We start from the raw sequence: 26608 nt of genomic DNA, 5'->3' as shown, positions 1-26608 counted from the left end.
CTTAAGAGTTTGGACTTTTTCTGTGTATTGGGAAGCCATGGAAGGATTGTAAGCAGGGTAAGGATGAGACCACTTTTCCTTTTTTGTTGTAATTAATTTTTATTTTTCAGCAAAGTAATCCATTTTTAATTAAAAAATAAAATGATAGGAAAATACGCTTACTGAAGAACCACAGTTCCTTTGCCCACTGGGAAATGGTGAAACTCACCTTTATTTTGGTAATATTTCTAAGAAATATGATTATGCAGCTATTTCTTTATCAATTTCCGTCTATATCTATTGATTTCCAGATATGATAGTTGACTATGCGTTCGTAGTCCTTTATCTGAGAACCTTGACATCAGATATGCTTTGGAATTGAGGAATTTTGGGATTTTAGAAGGGTAAAATTGTGCATGGGTACCATATATTACAAAATACTCTTGATAGAGTTTCGAGCAATACTGTAATTTTTGGGCAATAGCCTGTGATCAAACGTGCTAACACTTCTACAGCAAAATACATAATCACACTAAGTGGGATATTATAAGATTATGTGTTGCTTCGTACAAGTTCAGGCCAGGTTTTGCTGTTAAATACATTTGGTACTAATGAAAAATTGTTAGTCTTTTTTAAAGAATGAAAAATTTTTTGGAATTTTAGGTAAGAAATTGTGGATCTGTATTTATACCCCCTTCCTCTAGTACGCACCCTCACACCCATACCCTCTACATATGCGTGGGCACGTGCAGTCTCTCCCCTCAAGGTGACTGTCACTTGTTTTTAAATAAATAGGTACCCCATATTTACATCATTTTGGCTCATTGCTGAGCCAGGTGTAGTTGCATAGGCTTTTGTTTTTGGTTTGTTTGAGTTAATTGCCTTGTCTTTTTATTTGCTTTGTTTTCTACATACTTACTGCTAAAAGTTTCTCTTACTTTTTTCTTCTTCACATGTTCAGACACATTAGATAATTCCTCAGTTCTTTCTCTCCCTGTTATAGTTCCATGTCCCTCTGTTTAACTCTGCCCTTTTGAGCCTGCTCTAGAAATTAATAATTGTCACTCTTCTCCTGTGCTGGATCCTCAGTTTCTTGAATCTCAAGTCATTTTCTTTCTTGATTTACTCCTTTGTTTGCTGAAACAAAATTTCTGTTAACTTCTCTGTCCCTGCAATGTTTGGGTCCTTCTGTGTTTGAAAATGTCTTTATTCCACCCCACTGCACCTCTGGCTGCCGTGTATTAAATTCTAAGTTGAAAGTAATTTCCTCTTAGAATTTTGAAAGAGTAGTTCCATAGTTTTCTGGCATCCAGTGTTGCCATTGAGTCGTATTGCAGTCTGATGGCTGAGGGCTCCCCTGGTCTGTACTCAGCCTCCTAACCAGCCCCCTGTCTGGGCGCCCTCCCTGACCTTCTGCTGTCCCCAGTGGAGTGCTGCCTTGGCTCCATGGGGAGACATTGACTCAGTCCTCAGGTGGGTTTTCTCTGCAGGCACACGGGTCTCAGTTTCTCTGCTGTGTTGAGTTGCTTACTCCTCCCTACACTTCCTGTCTTCCAGATGCCTGTTGAAATTTTTTGTCTTGTTGCCTTCAATATTCTCTTTTTTTTTTTTTTTTTTTGGATAAATACTACCTTTTAACTTGTTTGCTGTCATTTTAGCAGGGTTAGCAAGAAAGAGTATATTATGGTCTGATTTACGTTATAAACGGAAATCTCAGATTGCTGTCTGGAGGAGGGAATTGGTATTATGGCACAGAGTAGACGCACAGATGGCAGGGAGGTGTCTTGGGAAGGGTCATGGTGACAGAATGAAAAGAAGGGAAGGCTATGCGACGTGTCACGGAGGAAAAGCTGACAGGACTCGCGCCCTGTGTGCACACATATGCACTCGCACACTTGGGAAGGGAGACTGAGGAGTTGTTGGCGTTTAGTTCTGGGTGACTGGTGTTGCCATCTATTGTGATGTAGGGAAGATTGGAGAAGAATCGGGTTTTTTTTTTTTTTGGTGGGAGGGACTGTTGATAATCATGCCTTCTGTTCTCTACACGTTAAGTTTGAGTTGCCCAAGACGTCCAGGTAAAGATGTTGAGTGGGCGCCTGTATGAGCACAGTTAAAACTGAGTCCGAGGCATTGGAGCTGGAGAAAGAAACTTGGCAGTTGTCACCAGTGGATGAGGAGGCTGAGTAGAAAAGGTAGCGAGAGGAGAGAAGAGGGCCTAGGGCGGGTGAGCTCTCAACATTCCTCCAAGGAAGGGCCCGAGATGGGGGAGAAAATAGAGAATGGGGTCACGGTCACCGCGGGGTGAGGTGTGCTTTAGGACGAGACTTGGTGAAGGTGTCAACTGCACACTTGGCATCCTGTGCCCGAGGACGAGAAGATAAAGGTGGATGCAGCACCTGCCTGGCTCTTCTTGTCTTAACATGGCAGGCTCTCCCCTCCTTCAGAGTATTTATTTTTACTTCTTTTTCTGCTGGACATTACGTTGTATGCATGGTTAGCACATAGAGAAGTGATACCTGGCATATAACACACTTAACAAATACTTGTTGAGTTAATAGTTTTCTTTCTCCTTCTCACGTACAAATAGTGGATGACTGACCACCTGCAGGGTTTTTATTTATTTATTTATTTAGTTTTGGCTGCGTTGGGTCTTCGTTGCTGTGCACGGCCTTTCTTTAGTTGCAGTAAGTGGGGGCTACTCTTCGTTGAGGTATGCGGGCTTCTCATTGCGGTGGTTTCTATCATTGCGGATCATGGGCTCTAGAGTGCAGGCTCAGTAGTTGTAGCGCACGGGCTTAGTTGCTCTGCCGCATGTGGGATCTTCCTGGACCAGGGCTTGAACCCATGTGCCCTGCATTGGCAGGCGGATTCTTCACCACTGCGCCAGCAGGGAAGTGCCCCACCTTTAGGTTTTGTTCATGTGGTGAATACACCTCAGGGGACATGGGCTGTTGTTGATTTACCTGTTTCTACTAAATTTGCCTCTTGCCACCTTCAAAAGCATTCTTGTGCAGATTACATGAGAATTCATTGATCACAGTGATTTTCATTGATTTATTTTACACTTGGCATGGGAGGTCAATGTTGGTACAGAAATCTTGTCTGGAACAAATAGTATTTCTCCAGGTACTCAATACATTGTAGGTATTTGGCTCAGAAAATATTTGAGTGTCTCCCTGTGTGAGACCCTGTGCTCCGTAAGCACTAGTACACAGCTATTAAAAGACGGTTTGGTCTCTGGTCTCATGGAATTTAAGACAATAAATTTGATTTCGCTTTTGGAATTCTGCAACGGCATCGTTCACATACATTGACTTATATTTTTCACCTTCTCCAGAGCATTGTATTTCTGTTGCTTTCCCACATGTACTTTACTGTTCGTTTATGTGTTTGATGTTTAGGGACAAGCTTTGGAGTCCAAACAGGATGCTTTCCAAGGCCAAGAAGCGGCAGTAATGATGGAGCAGAAGGCAGCATTATATGGGCAGACGTACCCGGCCCAGGGGCCTCCAATGCAAGGAGGCTTCAATCTTCCGGGACAGTCACCACCTTTTAACTCGATGATGAATCAGATGAACCAGCAAGGAGGTTTTCCTCTCCAAGGAATGCACCCTCGGGCCAACATCATGAGACCCCGGACAAACACTCCCAAGCAACTTAGAATGCAGCTTCAGCAGAGGCTGCAGGGCCAGCAGGTAACCAGTCACATGCCCGAAGCAACTTTCCCTTTGGCCGCCTCCTCTTTCCTTTGTGTTTGGACTGTATTCTTTCAGGGCTCTTGCACTGGCTCTCTATCCCTCGTCAACTAAAGAAATTCCTTTCGTTTTCATTTCTGTTCACATTTTATTTGTATGGATGGTTCCTTGCTAGGGAGTGGTTGTACTAGAATTGGATACCTTTCTATAAGAATAATCTATTGTACAGGTTGGGAAATAAAAAATGTCCGAGAGGATTGCTCTTGGGGGAGAAGAGGTTTCTTGATGGCTTCGTAGTCTTAGAGGTAGATAATTTCTATTATTAAAAAAAGTCCTTAATGTTAATAGCCAGATGTTGAAACCTTATTGATTTGAGCAGTTTCTGTAAGGAACCTCTGCTTTCTAGATGTGTTATACAACTTGAGCTCTTTTAATATTTTTTTCTGTTGTTTCCTTTGTAACACATTTTTAAAAATTTATTTTTATTTTGTATCTTGAGTGCACTGAGTTCTTAAATGTGGGGGAATCGAACCACATAAGCAGATGAGTGAATTGAGAATCCAGTGAGCCGGAGACCCTTCCAGTGTATTAATGTTCCTAAAAGTCAGCATAGGTACTCAGGAAAGCTGTGTTAATGCATTCATGGTATCATTTTTTACCATTTATTTCCACTAAAAATTACCCAGGAAAAGGTAGCAGAAGTAGTTTTTTCCAGTGTTACTTTGATCAAATTAAAGCTATTTCCCCAATAGCCTAAGTAATCCCAGAGAAAATCTGACTTTACAAATCCTTTGAGTTCCTGTTGAAGACATTCTTTAAGCTGCAGAATTGCACTTTCACTTTTCCTCCTGTTGCTGAACATGAAGGCCTCACATGCCAGCCAAGGGCTTTGCAGCACCAAGCTTTTTGAAATGTGAAAGTGTGCTGCTTCAGCTTAGCCATGACTTAGCCCGGTTAATGGGTTTAGAGGTGTCATCATGACCTCGCTGGGTGGTGCCAAGGGTGTGGACAGCTGTTTGGGCTCATTAACGTGCTCCACTTGCATTCTAACCACCCTGTCTCTCCCCAGTTTTTGAATCAGAGCCGTCAGGCACTTGAAATGAAAATGGAAAACCCCACTGCTGGTGGGGCTGCGGTGATGAGGCCCATGATGCAGCCTCAGGTCAACTCCCAGGTGAGAATAAGGCTCTCCGTGTTCAGGGCTGAATGCCCCGCACAGGGCTTGGCCCATGCTTGACTCTCAGTAAATGTTTATTAAACAAAGACCGTACATAATCCCCAGTTTCTTGTGTAAGAACCCATCCCATGGTCCCATCACACTTTTTTTCTTCCCTTTGTCTCTCCTACTGGTAACTAGGAAGAATCAGAGGAAGAGAGGTTCTTTTATTAAAAACCACTGATTCATGTTTTTAAAGTTAATTCCCCGGGGGTGGGGTGGGATGAATTGGGAGACTGGGATTGACATATATACACTATTGATACTGTGTATAAAAAAGATAACTAATGAGAACCTGCTGTATACCTCAGGGAGCTTTGCTCAGTGCTCTGTGGTGACCTAAATGGGAAGGAAATCCAAAAAAGAGGGGATATATGTATACATATAGCTGATTCACTTTGCTGTACAGTAGAAACTAACAGAACATTGTAAAGCAACTGTACTCCAATAAAAATTAATAAAAAAATTAATTCCCGGGCTTCCCTGGTGGCACAGTGGTTGAGAATCCACCTGCCAATGCGGGGGCACGGGTTCGTGCCCCAGTCCGGGAAGATCCCACATGCCGCGGAGTGGCTGGGCCCGTGAGCCATGACCGCTGAGCCTGTGTGTCTGGAGCCTGTGCTCCGCAACGGGAGAGGCCACAACAGTGAGAGGGCCGTGTATTGAAAAAAAAAAAAAAAAAAAAAAATTAATTCCCTTTGTGATCAGTTGCTGTGTTGTGAAAACAGCTACCATTTACTTTTCAGGAATTGAAAATAACAAATCTGTAAACTTTTTTCTGTTGCTGGATTGTGAAACCACATGCTCACTGCGTAGAATTTGAAATTATAAGAAGTATAAAGAGGAAAATAAATAATTTATCATCCCACTCTCAGTGACAGCCTCTGAGATGACCTGATTTCCCATAGTGGGAGGAATGCTGTTAAAGTTCTGTCTGCCTCCAGCGCATGGCGGACACTATATTAAGGCACTTCCTTAGTGTGCACAAGGCAGGTGACTACACGAAAATCCCTACTGTTAAACAACAACAATTCTGAAATGCCTAGTTTTTGCTGTTAGACCTACTCGGAAGTACCGATACCTATATATTTTCCTGATAGTCAGACCTCCTGTATAAGCTGAGCTAGGATGCTTTCCAAAAAGAGGATAAATGTTTGCTTTTTGGTGATGATCTCTCCTAGCTGGCAAATCAACAGGTCAGCTTCCTTGTTCAGTGCTTTGATCCCGTCACCTCCTTACCCTTCACCTCTTCTGTCAGAAGGTTTAGAGAGACTACAAGAGCTTCTGGGGTGGATTCCTGCTTCTCTGAGCATAACCCCATCGCATTGCTTTGTTTTTGGCTTCTCTTTTTGTTTCTCCCCCAAACATAGTCTCATTCCTGCCCCTTTGCTTCTTGCTGTTTTATTTCATAGTTTTTGAAAAGTTTGTCCTCGAATTCTACTCCTAAAATGTTCTCTCACTTTGAGGAGTGTTTTCTAACTATGTCAAAGCCTGATGACTTTTCTGCTTTCGTCCCCTAGCCCCCAGTAATTTCCAGGTCCCTGTTCTCCCCCAATGCCCATACCCACACCGAGCCAGAAAGCCTTGACCATAATGAGAATTGTGCGTTTCCTTTTTTGTAATTATATAGAAAGGCATTGCGTGTTTTTTCTCTTTGATACCTCATGTGTCATGGGGGCCCTATATGTATGGAATTGGCTAGCTCTTGCCACATGTGCGTAATTGCGTTCGTTCTTGGGTATCAGCAGGGTTTCCTTAACGCCCAGATGGTCGCCCAGCGCAGCAGAGAGCTGCTGAGTCATCACTTCCGACAGCAGAGGGTGGCGATGATGATGCAGCAGCAGCAACAGCAAACCCAGGCCTTCAGTCCACCCCCGAACGTGACTGCGTCCCCCACCATGGACGGAGTCCTGGCAGGGCCTGCCATGCCACAAGCTCCACCCCAGCAGTTTCCATATCCACCAAATTATGGTAAATTTGTCAGGGATAATAATGTCTTCCTCAAAGCAACATTCCTACGGACGTAAGAGTCACTAGGTCTGTTGTATATTAAAAACAAATGCCGGGCTTCCCTGGTGGCGCAGTGGCTGAGAGTCCGTCTGCCGATGCAGGGGACGCTGGTTCGTGCCCCGGTCCGGGAGGATCCCACATGCCGCGGAGCGGCTGGGCCCGTGAGCCATGGCCGCTGAGCCTGCGCGTCTGGAGCCTGTGCTCCGCAACGGGAGAGGCCACAACAGTGAGAGGCCCGCGTACCGCAAAAAACAAACAAACAAACAAATGCTATTCACTCTCTCTTATTTCACAAGAGAAACAAGCTTAATTAAAAAATAACAGAGCAAAGATGTCTACTGCAGTGCACAGGTGATTGTCATTGAGGTAGATGATCTATCATAGTTCAGGTTTTTTCCCACCGGGTCTTGTTTTTACAGTTCCCCACATCTTAATTTGGAAGAAAGACTTAACCAGGTCCTGTCCAGTATGTCCCAGCATAGTAGAACTCTGCCATCTCCGAACAGTGAGAGCAATGCACTGTGTGGGCTTTTTGAGTTCCTTTTCTTGGTGGCTTAGACATATTAATTACAGTCATGCCTTTGTGAGGTTCCAGGAACATGGTGGGAGTGGGGCTAGAGGTATCTATTGCAGAGATGCCATTTGAGGATGTGTCCCTGTCAGCTGGGAACACAGCTCTTTGCCCTCTAAAGGGGGATGGAGTGGGGAGCAGCGTGATATGGTGTCCTTTTTATACAGAAAGCTCACGGAAGTAACTGCCCTTTGGGGGATCCACACAGCGTGCATCTCTGTAGTAAGCCTGGCTCTAGTTGTCACCTTGGTGAGAAGCAAGAATTACTGGCAGGCAGCATCTTTATACCTTATACTTAACACATTCCCCCACCTTTAAAAAAGAACCTCAAGTTACTATATAGAAAGCTGATATTCTAAGGAGGTAGCATTTGAGCATTGTAATTTCTTTTTCTTCTTCTTTCTTTTTTAAAGGGATGGGACAACAGCCAGATCCAGCCTTTGGTCGAGTGCCTAGTCCTCCCAATGCGATGATATCATCAAGAATGGGTCCCTCCCAGAATCCCATGATGCAGCACCCTCAGACCGCACCCATGTATCAGTCCTCGGAAATGAAGGGCTGGCCGTCAGGAACCCTGGCCAGGAACAGGTGAAGAACAGGGAATTTTTTTTTTTGGCTGGGCCGCTTGGCTTGTGGGATCTCAGTTCTCTGACCAGGGATTGAACCCAAGCCCTCGGCAGTGAAATTGCAGAGTCTTAACTACTGGACTGCTGGGGAATTCCCAGAATAGGGACTTCATAAAAGTCGGCCACATTCTAGTGTCAGAAGTTCAGGGAATTAGTCTCTGTTTTTCAGCCAAGCCTGTTTGGATGGGGAGATCAAAGGTCCTAGGCTTACATTGGAGAGTGTGTGATCTGGCTCATCTGTTTTGAGAAGCCTTCTTTACTGTGCTCATCTCCACGAGGGTAGTGAGTGCAGAGAGCTGTGAAAGACAGAGGGCAGGCTGTCAGAATTTTCTTGCTCATGTTCTCTGCTTGAGCACAGCGACATTGACAGAATTGCGGTAGTCTCTATGTGCATGTCCTGTGTTATGAAAATGACCCAGGAGGTAATTTCCCGCTTTCTTTACAGCTCTTTTTCCCAGCAGCAGTTTGCCCACCAGGGGAATCCTGCAGCATATAGTATGGTGCACATGAATGGCAGCAGTGGTCCCATGGGACAGATGAACATGAACTCCATGCCCATGACTGGCATGCCGATGGGTCCTGATCAGGTACGGGGTGGGGGGATCTGTTCCTTACCTTTCTCAAAACATTTTTCCTGTTCTCTGGAGAGAACCAAAGCCTCAACTGAAATGTTAAAGGTCCTAGGTAGATTTTAAACTTGGATGTATAACTTAAAAATATATGTAATAATTGAAAAAACTTTTGGTTTGAAGGCATTGGGCCAGTTGATACTTTCAGAAATCTGGGATCTAAGAACTGAATCAGTCAGCCAGAGCCATGTTGCAAGCCATCAGTGTAGACATAACGGATTCTTTTCTGTTGGGCAAAGTGTGTGTTTTACTCATGTTACTTCTGGTTGCCAACAGAAATATTGCTGACATCTCTACACCAGGACCTCCAAGGAAATCACTGTACAAATGACACTGCACTAGGATCATTGGGAGTAAAGAATCATTGTCTAGGCACCCAGCTTTGAAGAAAGGACCAGCTTTGATCTCCATCAAGGGTATTTCAAGTGATGTCATTTGAGCAGGCAGGACTGGGTTTTAAGCTGAAGCGTGATATCTACCTGTTATTTTTCCCTCCTCCTATGTATCATGGTGTTTAAAACAAATCTTTTTGGCGTTCTGCCTTTTCAGGATGTGATTCTGGAGGTACGGAGTGTTACTGATCACAGAACTGTCCGGTGTCACTTTTTTCTGCTTGGCTATCCAAAGTCTTTGGAAACAATGTAGGTGGGCCAGAGGAACATTGGAGAAATCACGAGATTAGAACATCCGGTTTCTTGATAGTTGCGGTATTGGGTGAAGAGCATGGTCCCAACCTCGAGTGTTTTTGTCACTATCAGGTTCTGTCCTGGGAGTGGGCCTTTCCAAGTTCTCCCTTAAGGATAGTGTTGAGTTGCTCTGACCCTACTCTTGGTTGTCCTGGGCTTTTTCCTAAATAGCATTTTTATCTGCCCCTAATGTCCTGCAATACTTCACCTCCAGGAATTGTCCTTGGTGTCAGATGGCTTCGCAGAAGGGAAAATAGATGACAGTATTTAATTGCAGCAGTCAGTGGCATTTTTTCATATGCTAACGTGCAGCGGAGTGCACTTTATTTAAAAAGTAATGGATAAATGCAATATTCTCGAGGTCTTGAGGAATGGTGAACCACATACCTAGTTTTTGTCTAAACTGATCTGTTGGACAAGAACTATGATTTTTGTTGTTGTTTAAAGTACTGGTTTCACCCTTTGCCTATATGGTAGAGCAATAATGCTTTTTGAAAATAAACTGCAGAAAACCCAAGGCCAGGTACTGCATTCTGAATCAGAATTTCGCAGTGTTTCTGTGAATAGAATTGCTTTTGTAAATATGACCTTTAAGATATTGTATTATGTAAAATATGTATATACCTTTTTTTGTAGGTCACAACAACTCATTTTTACAGAGTTTGTGAAACTAAATATTTAACATTGTTGATTTCAGTAAGTTCAGCATGGTGAGGTTACCAGCAGAAGTCACCCCCTGAATTTTGTGACCTGGGGGATGGGGCAGTGGCCAACAGCTTTTCCTTGCCCCCAGCCTGAGATGCCTCGCTTGTTTTCAGTCTCTTAATCTAAATGCTTTTTAAAGAGATCATTTAGATGTAGACATTTAAATTTTTTTAAAAAATTTCTCTACCAGAACTAAGCACTTTGTTAATTTGGGGGCAGAGAATAGATACGGGGAAATAAACTTAAAAAAACCCCCAGATATCAAGGATTTTAAAAGATCAAGCAATTTGATTTCAAAGAAGAATCTTGGATTTTTTTTTTTTTTTTTTTTTTTTTTTTTTTTTTTTTTTTTTTTTTGCTGTACGCGGGCCTCTCACTGCTGTGGCCTCTCCCGTTGCGGAGCACAGGCTCCGGACACACAGGCTCCGCGGCCATGGCTCGCGGGCCCAGCCGCTCCGCGGCATGTGGGATCTTCCGGGATCGGGGCACGAACCCGTGTCCCCTGCATCGGCAGGCGGACTCTCAACCACTGCGCCACCAGGGAAGCCCAAGAATCTTGGATTTTAAGCAGTCCATAAATTAAATGGCAATTCATGGTTTGTTTTTTTTTTTTAAAGTGAATACGTTGTCTTCTCATCCATTTTAGGAGTGCTCTAAGGTTTTGGTCGCTAGGACCTGAGTCCCACATTGAGATCTCAGGCGTAGAATCCTCAGTGTGTGGTTCCTGGTGTCTGCTCAGCTTGTCTTGTCCTTCCCCTATTGTGATGTTTGCCCCCGAGAATTGGAGGAGCAGCATCATGGTTATTTCCCGAGGAGTTCAGTCTCCGTAGCAGCCAGTTTCATGCGATTCAGAGCCGAGGTCTGACGGGGCGCCTTTGCACTCCCTCCCCGCTCTGCCCCGCCCCTTTCGGCTGCTGCCACTTGTCAGTTGGGAATAGGGAAGGCAGTCAAGTGTAACTCCCTTTACCGGGTTTACTTTATCAGGTTCAAACAGTTGAGTGAAATTGGCTTTTTGGATTATCTATGAAGTTCGAAGTCTGTTAGCCTCGGTGTCGTTTCCTAGCAATAACTGAGAGCCAGTTAAAATTTTTTCACACGTTTAGCCAATATTTCTAGGTGTCTCTGAAGGTGAGATCATTTAATTTCTTTGACTTATGAGTCAGTGAAACCTGTGTTTCCAGAACCACCACTAGAGCGGATTCGAGTTTCACACTCCCCCCCACCTGGTTAAAAACAAATCTAAGATTATACATCCATCAGCTTCCATCTGAGTGGCCTCTACTTTTTAGATAACACGTGCTCTGGTCTGGAGACAGAGGCAGAGCTGAATGAGTCTCTTGTCTTTTTAGACGCAGTTGTATCAGATGTATCTGAACCTTGTTGAAGTCACACGTGTGTGGGAGAAATAGAATGGTGCTCTTACCCTTTCTGGACTTTTCATTAAAAGGTTTTGTGATTCTTTTCCTCAGTCAGTCCTGACTCCAGGCTAAGTGGAAGGCAGCACCCCCTTTTTATATGGAAGAAAAATGAAGTTTATTATAAGTTTTTATATTTTCTACTTGTTCATTTTATTGGTGCAAATTTGAGATTTTGTTTCCTTTTAATAGATGCAGTCTTTGAGATAATTTGTTTTTACCTTTATTCCTGTTTTATCTTTTTCGGATAATTCTCTTTGTACTCCTCTGCCTACCTCTCCTCACCCCTCCTCCCCTCACCCCCACCACTTTTTTAAACCTTAGTATCTGTTGGGTGAACAGTGTAAGTAATCATCTGCTTTTAGAATGTGAGATATTTCCAGTACCTACTTTTTTGCTGAATCCAAAGATATATAAATATAAATATATATATATATTTTATAAAGATCAAAATGATATAAAGGAGATACATTTCTTCCTTTAAAAAAACAAATAGAAATCCATTGTTAATGTTCATATTATGATGCCACTTTTCTAAACTGTGCATCTTGATGGAAAGGTGTAAATATCAATATCAATAGGACTGCTTAGTTAATCAGTATTTAATATCTAAGGTGAGTTGGGGGTGTGTAGGGGCGGGGTACTACAGAACATAGCTGGCTTGCTGTCCTATAAGTTCCTTGATCCATAGACAGATGCAGCTGGAAAGTAAACAGAATGGATTGCCAGCTACCCATATGCCTGTCCAGTTCCCTTTTTATTTGCAGAATCCGTGCATTTGTTCACAAGTGGGAAGTTCACAGGAGTAAAACCTCTTGGGTAGATGAACTCTCCCCTGCTGCAGAGGGGCAAGAACTGTTATGTGGCCCCAAGGCAGACTGTTTCATCGTGAGCAGGCTGTTCTCGTTTTCTTTCCTTCTCTCTTTCTCTCTTTCCAATATTTGGAATTTTGAAGAAGATGGACATGTCATTCCGAGAGCAATATTTAAATTCTCAGGAATTGACTTACAGTGTTGAGAATGAATTCACTTTCAATCAGTTTTACATTAGATGTTGTTTTTAAAGACTATAAACCACACTGCAAAGAATCCAAACCACATGGGATAACTTATGAGATGGTTGAGTGGTAAGCTGTGACTCCTTTGTTGATCATTTTGGACGTCATTGTAAATAAAGGTTTCTATTTAAAATTGAAGGCTGAGAGTGTGCCACTTTTTTTTTTTTAATCCCGATTGGATAAAGGGTAAGAGATAAGGCTAAGGAATCCTATTTCAGATAACAGTAGCAGTTTCTGTGAGGCTGAAAGAAATCTGGAAAGCATGGCCCTGTTCTTACACGAGGTAAGTGCTTAGGGGTCGTGTGTTAGGGAGAAACGTGCTGGGCCAGGTGATGGCCGAAGTTCCTCTTCCTCCCAGGCTAGCGCTCCGACAGCTACCTTTACCCGTGGGACTACCCGGTACGTGACGAAGGGCTGGATAAGGTGAGTTGCTTTGCAGTTAGTTAATACTTTTTAAAAGTGAGGTCCTAAAGCTGGTGTGATATGAGACTTACCTTTGAGGTCCCTGAAGTATGGTAAATTCTAGTCAATTTATAACCATGTATTCCCTTTTAAAAAACCATCTAAATCCGTGGTGTCTCCTTCCAAAAAGGTGTTGACTGGTGGTATCTTGAATGCTTAACTAAAAAAAACCAAACACACCAAAAAGACTCCTAAGGGTGGCCTTTTAGAAAATGTCAAAGGTTCCCTCATACCAACTGCTGGTCACTGGCTGGGGTTTTCAACATTGTTTGACAATACTTAAGACTATAAAATTTCTTTACAAATACAATTTTATTAAAACTTGGGACATACATCAACTTCATGTCTTTGCAGGACTTTAAAAAACATCAGTTCTGGGACAGATAACAAAGGAATCCTGGGAGAAATGGCATCTGGTCAGGAAGAGGAAAGTCTACAACTGCACGGGGTTTTCTTTTACATGGGCCACAGCGTTTATTGACACCACCACTCTTGAAAATTGGGTTTTCTTATTAGTCAAATTCCCCTAAAAGTTCCCAAGCTGGTTCCATGTAAGTAGTCACATATATACAGTGAAGTCAGTCTCTTCAGAGGCAGCCAGGGTTACAGTGTGAATGAAGTATAACTTTATGACTTTCCTGCTGTTGACTCAGTGTGAAACTCGGTCACCACTTCCTGCCTCTGTCCTGCTTCCTAGTTCCTTCTTTGTGAAGGATCAAAAGAATAAGAGGATTTAAAACAGGGTGGTTCTTACCCTGTGATTTAAAAAAATTCCAGTGACTTTCACCCTTGGGGAAAATTTCCAAGAAAAATCTCTCTGTTGTTCTTCCCTTGTGAGCCTCCCAGAGAGGGTTAGTGGTGACTTTTTGATACGAAAATGCATTTTGTGCAGCTGGTGAGGTATAATCCAAAGCAAAAGCAGGGGCAAAAATGGACTTCCAGAAGTCTCACTACTCCTGATGGTTCTCTTCCAGAATCTGCCACGTTGACTGAAAGCGAATTCTGTGTGTCTCAGGCTTCTTGGCTAACATCATAGGTCTGCTGGAAATCATTCAGAGTTTTTCATTTTACAGGTGATGCCTCTGTTTTTGGAGGTCCATCTCATGCTTCTTAACCTTCCCAGCCTTCCCACAGTTGTCCCCTGTAGAACAAAGGAAACTCATTTATCACGCCACTTATGGATTTCTTAATTGGTCCTACAGCTGAGTAAGCTTTGCTTCAAGGATGTGGCTGCTGAGAAGGAGTATTTCTAGATCCCTCAGGGCTTGCTATCACCTAATCATCTAGATTGTCAGTTGTTGGCTTACACATTCAGTGGCTGGCAAAGATGTCATGTAACGATCTGGTTAGGATAGTGGCTAAGGAGAAAGTGAGATGTAAAGATCAAGTGCTTTCATTGTGGTAGCACCAAAGAAATGCTTAACTGGCCCACTATTTTTCCTGTTAAAGCCACACAGGTTTATATGCATATAAAGACAGAAATGAATAGGCCAGAGGTTGCAAATGGCAGCTCACCAAGGGGGCTGGTTGGCCTGCATGGTGACTTCATGTCAAATTAGTTGCCAACATTAACAAATTCTCACACGTATCTACGTTTCTGGATTTTCTCGATGAGGCAGAGGATTCAAATTGCATCCCATTCCGTTCTCTTTAGACCAGAGTGACCTCTCCAGGTTGCCACAGCCTCCTGGCCCCTACCAGCCTCTGTTGGCCCTGGAGTTCCTAGCATGGATATTTTGGAAACTATTCAGTGAGGCCACCTTGCTGCTGACACTATGGACCAAGTAGCACCTCTGCAGCCACAGCCTTCAAGACGCCTGGCACTTAGCCGACTGACGTGGTTCTCAGCCTCTCAGGAAGGCCTTGAGCTTACCAAGCACAGATGATGATGTGGAGAACAACGGTGTATTAGACAAAGTATAATCTAGAACATGAAATATATCCAAGTATGTTATTTCATGGGAAAGACTAACATGACTACTTCCCCTCTTATGGGAACAGATGAGAGGAATAAGTGAGAAAGGGCACGCATGCAGAACAGCCTTGGCAAAACGAAGCGGATCAGGCCAGATCTCTATTGGTAAACTGGTTCCTCAACTCACAGTGATTTGGAAGAAGGTCTCTTCATTTCTGGCCACTTTCGACGCTGAAACTGCCTAAGGTTTCGAGTGTCAAAAGGAGAAAGAGTGTTAACCGTCACCAAGAAAGAAAAAGTGACCCCCAAAGAACTAGACAAAGAAGGTCTCTTAGTGGACTCCTATCGCTGGTGGGTGAGCTAGGCCCCTGGAAAACCAGAGAAAGGTAGCATCCCAACCTCACACGTGCAACCTCAAGGTTAGACTACAGGATGGGCCACCATATGGGGCGATTGTCAGGCTTTAAAAGCAAAAGCAATACCTGTATTGCTCATAGCTTCCTCCATCTTTCAGTCCTAAAGGAGAGAGAAATGCACAACATGGAAACAGGTAAATAAGGGCAAAAGTGGCACAAGCAAGGACAAACTTTATAACTGCCTCTTTTTCTTCTTTAAAACACTTCAGGTTTTTTTGTCCCAAACCCATGATGTTGGTAGTGGCTCCTAGACAGAGGGGACTGAATTACCAGGTGAGCTGTCCCTAAGACTCTTGGTAGGTCGCCTACACTCTCGTGGCCTCTTATCGATTTCAGGCTCCTGTTGCAGTCATTCAGCACTGACCTTGGTCACAGTGGGGGAGCCACACGTGGGCACGGAACGCCTGTGCTACAGCGGACAGACAGCCGAGGGCAGCGGGGACATCCCGCGTGTGGGCTCTCGGCAAATTTCCCAGAGGATGTGGTAGTGTGACCAAGTGCGAGGGCTCTGGACCCGGTCACGTTACTCATAAAACGAGGACAAGCAGATTCACCTCAGAGGGTTGTCAGAAGGCCTGTCAGTTAATGCATGTAAAACACTTAGCACCCTGGTGGGCTTGTAGTGATGGGTAAGTGATGGCACTTATCTTAAAAGTAGCACGTGCTTGGTGAATGTTAGGAAGGTGATATTATAGCTACTGGTGAGAATTCATTAACTCCTGGTGATTCTGGGTTCCCTCTTCAGACAGGACCTCCTCCGTCCCCTCCTGTGGTCACCCTGCACCACGCTGGGGCACCTGCTCACCCAGGTCCATGTTCCGGGTCCGGGGGTTACACTGCCTGTAACCCTTGCAGCTCCTCAGCTCCATGAGCTGCACATGTAGCTGATTGAGGACGTCCCTGTCCAGGGTGTTCACTGCGTTCATCAACTGGTTGGAAAAAAGGTAGGTTATCAACGAGGTGAAGACAGGGACCCCCCCCCCCCGCCCCCTTCTACCAGCTGGGGGACTGACTTCAGGCAGGTGGGGAGCACAAGGTGTGAAGGGATGGTGACCTCTACTTCCACAAGAGCTGGGGTTTGGAACAGTTAGAACTACCTTTTGCCTCTAGCCCCACGTGCGTGAAATCTCAAAATAAAAACCACCTCTGTGTACATCACATTGAACTTCTGGAGCCACTGGTCAGGAAATTTACCAAGCTTGTAAAGAAGCTTGGAACCCAGCCCTGTATTTTTAAGCAGCCTTCCTTCACAGCCCCTCAGTTCCTCTTGATGGAAAAGCAGCCATCTGGCGAAGGGCTGGGTGAGTGACCTTGTCCTTACCTGGTCTGGGAGCCGCTGGTGACCCACTAACCTACCAGCTGTCATCCCCTTTTGTAAAATACAGGGATGACCTATCAAAGGAGAAAGACTGGTGGCTTGTATGGTAATTAGAGCAAAACAAGACAGTCGAGTTGCTTGCACTTACAAATCGTGTAAAAGATTACTTTCAGACTTTTCTTGAAACATGGAAGACTGGGCAATGCCAAGGCCATGCTACTGAGAAGCTCTAGCGCTGAAGCTGGGTTGTGACCATCTGTTTCAGAAGGGACACGCACGTTCCAGTCACCAGGCTCCATGGCCACTTCAGTCCCGCATGTATTCAGTTGGGTTAATGTAGGGGAAGCACGGAGTAAGGGCTGCCTGAGTGTTAGTTACCGGCCTATCATCTGTAGGGTTTGGCCTGACCCTAAGGACCCCTGAGCCTCCAAAGTTCTAGGCGTCTTCCCAAGATCCCACAAAACCTGCTGGAACCGCGCCAGGTGCGTAAGTTGGAGGGAAGAGGCTGTACCCGGACGCAGGAAGGGCAGGTGGCACACAGAGTTCCAGCCTTCCTGGTGGCTTCAACTCACTTCTGCTGTCTTAGGGACTCAGGGGGACTTGAAAAAACGGTTATCACTTCCTCGGGGGGCCTACCTGGCAGGGGCCCCATTTCTCCAGCCTGTGTTGTCCGTACCTGGTAGGGGTCTGTGTTGAGATCAAAGTACTCCAGGAAGCCGGTTGCAAATTCACAGAAGAGGAAGTTGTGGGTCTCATTGATGGTCCTCATGCACCAGTACGTGTTGTTGTTGGCGCTGGTGCAGGCGCAGAAGGGCCCCACTGCCAGGGAGGAGAGCACGCCCTGAGCCGAAGAGGCCCTGGCTGCCAGCCCCCAGCCCCTTCCTGCCGGAGCACTTGACCCCTGAGGTTGCTGGGGGACCTGTTCCTGAAAGACCCTCAGGGTCTGTCCAGGAAGTGCTCACAAGCTGGGGGGCACTGGGACCCCCGGGAGGAGCCCCTGCCCTGGGCCCGGCTGGCTCACGCGTCCAGAGGGGTGCCGTCTGCCAGTGCTGGTTGTCGTGGGTGAAGCACGTGAGGCCGGGCATGCTGCACGTGTCGTTGTTCTGCAGGCGCCTCAGCAGCTTGCGGAGTTTCTTCTTGCGCTTCTGCTCCCGCAGCAGCCACACCTTGTCCTTCTCCTGCAAACCCTTCCTAGGGGCACACAGGGCCGCACCCCTCACATCTCCCCCGACCCCACCTTGGAGCCTCTTCCTGCCCAGGGAGCCAGGGTCATGGCCCTGGAGGGTTCCCAAAGGGAAGGCCCTTTGCCCAGGTCCCATTGCTGTTGCTTGGCAGGGCTGGGGCCAGATGAGGCTCCTGTCATCCGACGTTAGCTCCTGAGGCAGCACAGGGTTAGGGCGCTGCTGGGCCTCCTCCTCACACTCGCCCCTGGGGCCTCTGCCCTGCCCTGCAGTAACCCGCTCCGGCCAGAGGGGGCACCCGGACCCCTGCTCGTTGTTGATCTGGCAGTCGGGCCTCTGCGCCTCCCAGGGAAAGGCCAGGATTTGGCTTGTCCTTGTTTGTTTTGGCTTAAGGGAGGGCCGGCTGCCTCTGCCCTTACCTGAACGGATGCAGGCTGGAGCCTTTGTGCTTGAGGCGGCCTTTGTGCTGGGCGTGGTAACTGCAACAGACCCCCAGTCCCCCAGACTGGCTTTCAGACACTGTGCTCAGGGCCACACCGTGGGGTGGCTGCGAACTGCGCTTCTCTGGGATCCTTGTTTCTCCTTCTGGGGCGGTGCTGGGGAGGTACTATCCCCTGGGTGGCAGCCCCCTGCCTGCCAGCTCCTTCCTCCATACGTGACCTGGGAGCCCCCAGCTGAAGGCCTCAGCCAGACATAGAAGGTCGGGGTAGAGGCCAGTTAACCAAGTCTGGAGGCTGGGCCTGGCTCTGCGTGGCTTTAGCCTCAGCATCTCCAGGTGGGTTGCCCCCAGGCCCCTGCCCACCTCACGCTTGGTCAGGGCTAGCCCTGTAATCCTTTTCTGGAAAGGCAGCAGTGACTACAGTAGCCACTAACCACATGTGGCTATTTCAATTTTAATTAAACTACCAATTCAGTTCTTCAGCTACAGGGGCCGCGGTTCAGATCTCAGTAGCCACATGTGGTTGGTTGGTGGCTGCCATACGGGGCAGCACAGATACAGCTGCTTCCATTACCAGAGAGGTTCTGTTGGATGGCGCTGCTCGCGAGTTCAGACTCTTGGGCTGGGGGTTCCCTGAGCTGGTAACGTGGGCCTTGGGCTACGTGGGCTGTTCCTGGAAAGGCAGTCAGCAGAGGCACTTTTCCCTCCCGGGAACTGGCTCCACAATCAAGGGCCTGCCTGTCAGCAGTGCGTGAATCTGGGCATCTGGCTGGTACCCGAGGGGCGGTGCTTTCTGCCCAGTGGCTGACAACGGGGATGTGAATTATTACTAATTATGTCTATCCTAAGCAAGGAGACAGGGGTATAAAAATAATGAAAGGAGTCACAGAGGAGGGGACGCTGTACCCCTAGGAGTGATCCTGCAAGAGCACTCGGGGCCCTCCCGGGGGCTTTCTGCTACCTCCTCACCTGATTTGGTGACAGTCACATTCTTCTGGCCGCTTTTTCTTCAGGTGACCTCGGACTTCCCTCAGGTTCTTAATTTTGTTCTGCAGGGTCTCGATCTGAGGGAGGGAACAGGAGAGGAGGCCGTGAGCCTCTGGGGGGCTGGGTCAGCAGGGCTGGCCTGGCAGGGCCTCCCGCCACTGTGCGCGTCTGTGGGTGCTGCGGGGGGGGGGTCCTTGGTTCCACCTGCTGAAGGAACTGTGGGTCATTCTGTCTTGTCCTGCCCAAGAACCTGCTGAGCCCATGGGGGACTTCAAGGTCTCCCCCCAGGCCTGCTGGAAGGGCTGAGTGTGGTGTGAGCATCTTGTAGATCACAAAGGGGTATGATGTGGCTGTGCCGTTCCCCCCACCCCAATCCGGCAGGAGCTGTCTGTCTGAGGCCAGGACCGACACTGCCGGCCCTGGTGAAGGATTCTCCGGGGCCTCCCTCCCCTGGGCCTGGCTTCCCTGCCTCCAGCTGTGGCCCCGCCGAGCTTGGGGTCGTGAGAACCCTCCCGGCCCAGACTCCTGTCACCTCGTGGTCAATGTGCAGCTTGTGGTCCTTCCAGGCCTGCAGGGACTTGTACAGGTCCAGGTCGCACTGGACCGTGTCGTTCTCCAGGATGTAGCACCTGTTAGAGAGAAGGGGTCACGTGGGGCCCTCGGGGCGTTGAGGAGGCCCAGGCAGGGGCCCGAGAGGTGTGGACGCCCCTGCCAAGGTCCAGCCCCCCCCGACCCCCACCCTAGACTCTCACCGATGTGTGACTTTAATGGGATTGGGGGCTGAGTAGTCTGGAAGGCCCCCGGTGCCACTGAAGTCCCCGCCGTCCCTGAAGTCCCCACCGTCCCTGTCGTCTTGGTCCTCAGGGGCGCCTGGCCAGTGCCGCTTGGTGAGGTTGTGGGGCTGGGACCAGTCGTCCAGGCCGACGTGGCGCCCCTCGATGGCCACTGAGCGGATGGAGCGATTCCGGGCGTAGCTGGCCTTGTACTCTGTGGGGTCAGAGGGGTGACTGGGCTGGGAGGCTGGCCAGATTGGCCAGGCTCCCTGGGCAGCAGACTCTTGATCCAGACAGGGCTGTGCTCCCAAGCCAGGGCCTCAGTGCTGCCCGAGACTGGTGGGCTCAGGAAACCTACCTACCGGGAAAGTGGGCCCTGGACCCCAGTGGAAAGGACCTCAAGGTGATTCACTTGGGGAGACTGAAGTCCCAGAGCTAAGAAGGAATTGGCCTGAGATAATCTCAAGGAGGAGCTGTGCATAGATAAACTGGGACATCCACACGATGGAGGATTCGAACACAGAACTGAAGCAACAATGCCGACGAATGTCAAAAACACTAATGTGTGAAGGAAGGAAGTCAGATACAGAAGTCACACATTGTATGATTCTATTTATATGATATCCAGGATAGGTAAAGACGTAGAGACAGAAAGCAAATTAGTGGTTGCCATGGGATGGGGGAGAAGGGTAATGGAGTTCCTTTTGGGGTGATGCAAATGGTTTAGAACTAGACAGAGGGGATGGTTGCAGTGCACTGTAAATGGACTAAATGCTTCTGAATTGTACACTTATAAACTTGTAAAAACGGTAATTTTGTTATGTGACGTTCATGTCAATTAAAAAAAAAGGGGGAAAAGTGGATATAATTAAGGAGATTGAATCAGTAATCAGAAACCTTCCAACAAACAAAAAGTCTAGGACCAGACAGCTTAACTGGTGAATTCCACCAAACATTTAAAGAAGAATGAATACCAATCCTTCTCAAATGCTTCCAAAAGTAGAAAAGGAGGGAACACTTCCAAACTTATTTTTACGAGGCCAGTATTACTCTTGATACCAAAACCAGACAAGGATGCCACAAGAAAAGTACAGGCTAGTATCTCTGATGAACATAGATGCAAAAGTCCTCAACAAAATATTAGCAAACCAAATAGAACAATACATTAAAAGGATCATATACCATGATCAAGTGGGATTTATTCCAGGGATGCAAGGATGGTTTACCATCCGCAAATCAATGTGATATACCACATAACAAATGAAGGATAAAAATCATATGGTCATCTCAATGTATGCAGAAAAAGCATTTTACGAAATTCAACATCCATTTATGATAAAAACTGATAAGCCATTAATATCCAAAATATAAAGACTCATATAATTCAATAGCAAACCCCCTAAACAATCAATTGAAAAACAGGCAGAGGATCAGAATAGACATTTTTCCAAAGAAGACATACAGATGGCCAACAGGTACATGAAAAGATGCTCCACATCACTAATCATCAAGGAAATGCAAATCAAAACCACAGTGAGATACCATCTCACACCCGTCAGAATGGCTATTATCAAAAAAATACGAAATAACAAATGTTGGCGAGGATGTGGAGAAAAGGGAGCAATTGTGCACTGTTGGTAGGAATGTACATTGTTGCAGCCACTTTGGAAAACAGTATGGAAGTTCCTCAAAAAAATTAAAGATAGAACACCCTATGATCCAGCAATTCCACTTCTGGATATTTATCTGAAGAAAACAAAAACACTAACTCAAAGATATCTGTACCCCCATGTTCACTGCATTATTTACAATAGCCAAGATACGGAAATAACCTAAGTGTCCACTGGTGGATGAATGGATACAGAAGATGTGGCGCGCGCGCACACACACACAGGAATATTACTCAGCCATCAAATAGAAGGAAATCTCATTGTTTGCGGCAACAGAGGTGGACCTTGAGGGGATTATGCTAAGCAAAATAAGAGAACGACAAATAGCATATGATCTCACTTATCTGTGGAATCTAAAACCAACCAACCAAGCTCATAGAGAACAGATTAGTGGTTGCCAAATCGGGGGGTGGGGGGTAGGAATGGTGGGCGAAATGGGCAAAGGGGGTCAAAAGGTACAAACTTCCAGTTACAGAGTCAGTCAGTCCTGGGGATGTAATGTACAGCATGGTGGCTATAGTTAATAATAATACTGTATTGCATATTTGAAAGTTGCTGAGAGAATAGGTCTTAATAGTTCTCATCACCAGAAAAAAATTTTTTGTAACTATGTTAAGTGGACTTGTTGGCGTGATCATTTTGCAATATATACAAATATCGAATCACAATGTTGTACACCTGAAACTAATGTAATATGTTAATTATACTGCAGTAAACCCCCACAAAACAAGATAAAAAAACCCATTAATTTGAACTGGGGAAAAAAGAGCCAAGCAACACATTCTCCCAGACAGAAAAGGGAGTGGGGGGCTTGGGGAGGTCACTGATCTTCTCCGAGTCTATTTCCCCAGCAGTGAGCTGGATGCTCTCCACAGGGTGGGCAGTGAGTGGAGCTGAGAGGTGTTTTTTTCTAAGCTCTAAGTCACCTATGGAAAACTGAGGGCATGCAGGTGCTGGGGCTCAGAGCAGGCCACCCCAAGATGCCACAATGGCATATTGATTATTTTGAATTAAAGTTCTTTGAAACACAGCTGGTGGGGAAAATAAAAGATATTAAAAAACACTGACTCCACCTCTTTCCCCCTGAATGCGGGAACCTCTCCTAGGCCTGCAAATGACCAGGAGGAGGCTCAGCTGGAGGCTGATATTCAAGGTTTGACAGGAGCGATACTTGAGGCCTTTCCCCCTAAAGTTAATTAGTTTAAGGTTGAATTCTGTACTCGGAAGGAAAGCATCCTAAAGCCTTTTTGAACATTTCATGCAAACTTTTCAAAGGCACACTGCCTTTAACTTGGAAGCCCCAGTGCACAGGAATCTCTTCATATCTGCTCTAATGGGAAATTGTCTCCCTGATATCAGAAAGCAAATTCACGATAGTGTGGTTGGTTGGTCTAGGCCACCGCTAAGTGTAATAATGGAGGCTGGAGCTCGATTCTTCTAAAATAGTTTCCAGGAATGCAGAAAAAAGAATTAAAAACAACAATTCTTGCTTTGCAATTTGAACCTTTAGGAAAACAAAAGCATCACACCTACCGTCGATGAATCTTCGACAAAGGAGGCAAGAATATACAATGGAGAAAAGACAGTCTCTTTAGCAAGTGGTGTTGGGAAAGCTGGACAGCTGCTTGTAAATCAACACCCTCTCACCATACACAAAAATAAATTTGAAATGGCTTAAGACAAATATAAGACATGATACCATAAAACTCCTAGAAGAGAACACAGGCAAAACATTCTCTGACAAGTCGTACCAAGGTTGTCTTAGGTCAGTCTCCCAAGGCAATAGAAATTAAAGCAAAAATAAACAAATGGGACCTAATCAAACGTATAAACTTTTGCACAGCAAAGGAAACCATAAACAAAACAAAAAGACAACCTAGGGACTGGGAGAAAATATTTGCAAACGATGCTACTGACAAGGGATTAATTTCCCAAACATACAAACAGCTCATACAACTCAGAAACAAAAAACCAAACAACCCGATCGAAAAATGGGCAGAAGACCTAAATAGACATTTCTCCAAAGAAAACATACAGATGGCCAATAGGCACATGAAAAGATGCTCAACACCACTAATTATTAGAGAAATGCAAATCAAAACTACAATGAGGTATCACCTCACACCGGTCAGAATGGTCATCATCAAAAAGTCTGCAAATAACAAATGCTGGAGAGGGTGTGGAGAAAAGGGAGCCCTCCTACACCGTTGGTGGGAATGTAAATTGGTGCAGCCACTATGGAAAACATTATGGAGGTTCCTTAAAAAACTAAAAATAGAGTTGCCATATGATTCAGTAATCTCACTTCTGGGCATATACCCAGACAAAACTGTAATTCAAGAAGGTACATGCACACCTATATTCATAGCAACACTATTTACAATAGCCAAGACATGGAAGCAACGTAAATGTCCACTGGCAGAGGAATGGATAAAGATGTGGTACATATATACAATGGAATAATATTCACCCATAAAAAGAATGAAATAATGCCATTTGCAGCAACATGGATGGACCTAGAGATTATCATACTAAGTGAAGTAAGTCAGACAAAGACAAATACCGCATGATATCACTTACATGTGGAATCTAAAATATGACACAAATGAACTTATTTACAAAACAGACTCACAGACATAGAAAACAAACTTATGGTTACCAAAGGGGAAAGGGGGTGGGGGAGGGATAAATTAGGAGTTTGGGATTAGCGGATACACATTACTATATATAAAACAGATAAATAACAAGGTCTTACTATATAGCACAGGGAACTAAATAGAATATATGTATAAAACAATCACTATACTGTACACCAGATGCTAGCACAACATTGTAAATTATACTTCAATAAAAAAAAGAATAGAAAACAAAAGCATGACTCTGAGAGTAACTCCAGGCTCACTCAGAGCTCTTCCTGTTTGCCTCCAGACAACTGCAGATATTATAAGAAATCAGGACAATGGAAGAGAAATTTGTCCTACACTCAAAAGGAAGGAAAGTTTAAGAAACAATCCCCCTAGGCCCCAGCATGCCCAGAAAGTTCATTCTTCTCCTTCTGAGGGACAATTCCTTCTCAAATGACGGGGTCAGCCAATCCTCAGTTGCACCCCAGAGGCTACTTAAAATAGAGGATTGGGAACTGGATTTCTTAATTGACACCAGTGTGCCTTTCTCTACCGTCGCTCAGAGGATTTATCTCAACCTGTCACTGCTGATTCTATACAAGCAGTCAGTCTCTAGACAACCTACTACATTACCCACATCTCAGCCCACCCTAATATCTTTTAGGGGCTCTTAACACCCATCATATCTAATTTCCAACTGCTCACCAGCGAACCTTCTTGATAGAGATTTGTTACATAAATTTAATGCTGCTCTAAAATGTAATCAGAAGGGCATTTTTATTTCCGTGCCCTCAGACCAAGCCCCAAATCTACTTTCCTTATTAGAAACTCGTCCTGATTTAAATTCCTCTGTAGAGGGTGCGTCTTTAACAGATGTCCCAATTAGTCCCTGGGCCACACATGCCAATGAAGTTGGACTGCTACTAAGTGCTGAGCCTGTATGCATGACCTGGAAGAAAAATAAACAGTTCCCTTCTCTGCAAAGAGATACAAAGCGAGGAATTAACCCTATGATAGACTCTCTTAGAGCTGGGTGTGCTTGTTTTTACTTCCTCACCCTGTCACACTCCACATGAAAGTAGGTAAATTTGTAATGAAAGAAGGTAAATTTGGCCCAGACAGGAATCAAATCTCTCAATTTGCACAAGCCCTAAGAGCCATAAACTCTTGTAATTCCCGGGCACCCTGTGGTCCCTAACCCAGCTGTCACCCTCACTTCGACTCCTGCTGACCCAGCCTGGTTAAGGTAACTGAGCTCTGCTCAGATTCCTCTTCAATCCCATGCACCTGACACACACCTTCTCTGCATTTACCTCTCAAGGGAGACCGGTAACAAGGACTGGCATAGCCGTCGGGGAGAAGTTTTCCTTCTACCCTTCTAGGTTCCTCTGGCTGGTCTAAGAATTAAGTTGACTTGAGACAGGTTAACAGGAGAAAATCAAGCAAAAGTTTAATAACATATCCATGGGATAAACCCTGAAAAACCTGGAAGCCCTCACCTGAAACCCTCAGCCAAAGACAAAAGAGGATGTGGAGGGTGGGAGATCCAGTCAGGGAAGGCGACCAGGAAAAGCACAGTAAACAGGGGTGGCTGTGACACAGATTTAAGCCCTGGCCCTCTCCATGGAGAAGAGTTTCCAGAGATTTGGTCAACCTCCTCTTCCAGGGACAGAGAGGGAGACACCGTTACAAATGGAGATTTCCCTTATAGACGTCCATGTTTCTTGCAAAAGGGCAACTCCCACTAGGTTTTCAGTTTCCCCTGTGTCTGCTGTTTCCCAGAAAATAACCAGCTCAAGATAATATGCCAAAGAGATGTATTTTAGGGTAGCAAATTCTGCTCCCCTACGAAGGCTTACATTAGTTCCTGTCCACACGTCTGGTTCTTGGCTTACCTGACAAACCTTTTCTTCTATGCGGCCATGGAAATGATGGGATTACTGCTGGCATTCTAGGACAGCCTATTGCCTCAGTTAAGTCCTACAGCGTATTTCTCATGTCAGTTAGACTCTGTGGCACCAGGTATGCCCCCCTTATGTACGTGGCCATGCTGACTACAAAGCCAGTGCTCTAACCATAGGCTCCCCCAGTCACCTCTGTTTCCCATGCTGTGTCTGCTGTGTTACAAGTTCACAGGATGCGGCACTTCTCTGCGTGGTGAGAGACCACCTGTGAGCAGGCTCTTAACCTACCCATCACCGTCCATCATTAATACTCGAAATCTGGCTCCTTTA

The 26608-nt window shown here is 45.7% G+C and overlaps 2 protein-coding genes across 9 annotated transcripts in view; one reads left to right on the top strand and one right to left on the bottom strand.

Moving 5' to 3' along the window:
- NCOA3 (nuclear receptor coactivator 3) overlaps positions 1-12727 on the top strand; it is a 126500-nt gene extending 113773 nt beyond the window's left edge. For 4 of the 5 annotated variants that reach the window (XM_082643891.1, XM_082643893.1, XM_082643889.1 and 1 more), the window contains 6 exons: positions 3381-3674; positions 4744-4848; positions 6636-6861; positions 7885-8059; positions 8543-8684; positions 9003-12727. In XM_082643891.1, the coding sequence (XP_082500017.1) occupies positions 3381-3674; positions 4744-4848; positions 6636-6861; positions 7885-8059; positions 8543-8684; positions 9003-9014 (954 nt within the window). In that variant the 3' untranslated portion in view covers positions 9015-12727. The remainder of the gene's footprint in view (positions 1-3380; positions 3675-4743; positions 4849-6635; positions 6862-7884; positions 8060-8542; positions 8685-9002) is intronic. The other variant, XM_082643892.1, reaches the window with a different exon arrangement.
- A 617-nt stretch (positions 12728-13344) lies between these two features.
- SULF2 (sulfatase 2) overlaps positions 13345-26608 on the bottom strand; it is a 140976-nt gene continuing 127712 nt past the window's right edge. For 3 of the 4 annotated variants that reach the window (XM_082600592.1, XM_082600591.1, XM_082600590.1), the window contains exons 12-21: positions 20060-20294; positions 19840-19936; positions 19290-19384; positions 18301-18360; positions 17722-17891; positions 17377-17519; positions 16188-16311; positions 15449-15482; positions 15154-15207; positions 13345-14192 (exon numbers count right to left, since the gene is read on the bottom strand). In XM_082600592.1, coding sequence (XP_082456718.1) covers positions 14162-14192; positions 15154-15207; positions 15449-15482; positions 16188-16311; positions 17377-17519; positions 17722-17891; positions 18301-18360; positions 19290-19384; positions 19840-19936; positions 20060-20294 — 1043 coding nt within the window. In that variant the 3' untranslated portion in view covers positions 13345-14161. The remainder of the gene's footprint in view (positions 14193-15153; positions 15208-15448; positions 15483-16187; positions 16312-17376; positions 17520-17721; positions 17892-18300; positions 18361-19289; positions 19385-19839; positions 19937-20059; positions 20295-26608) is intronic. The other variant, XM_082600593.1, reaches the window with a different exon arrangement.

Source organism: Mesoplodon mirus (assembly GCF_964341445.2).
Source record: "Mesoplodon mirus genome assembly, chromosome: 15".
Classification (NCBI taxonomy): Eukaryota; Metazoa; Chordata; class Mammalia; order Artiodactyla; family Ziphiidae; genus Mesoplodon; species Mesoplodon mirus.
Note: the sequence above shows the minus strand (reverse complement) of the source record. Positions and strands in the feature narration are given on the sequence as shown.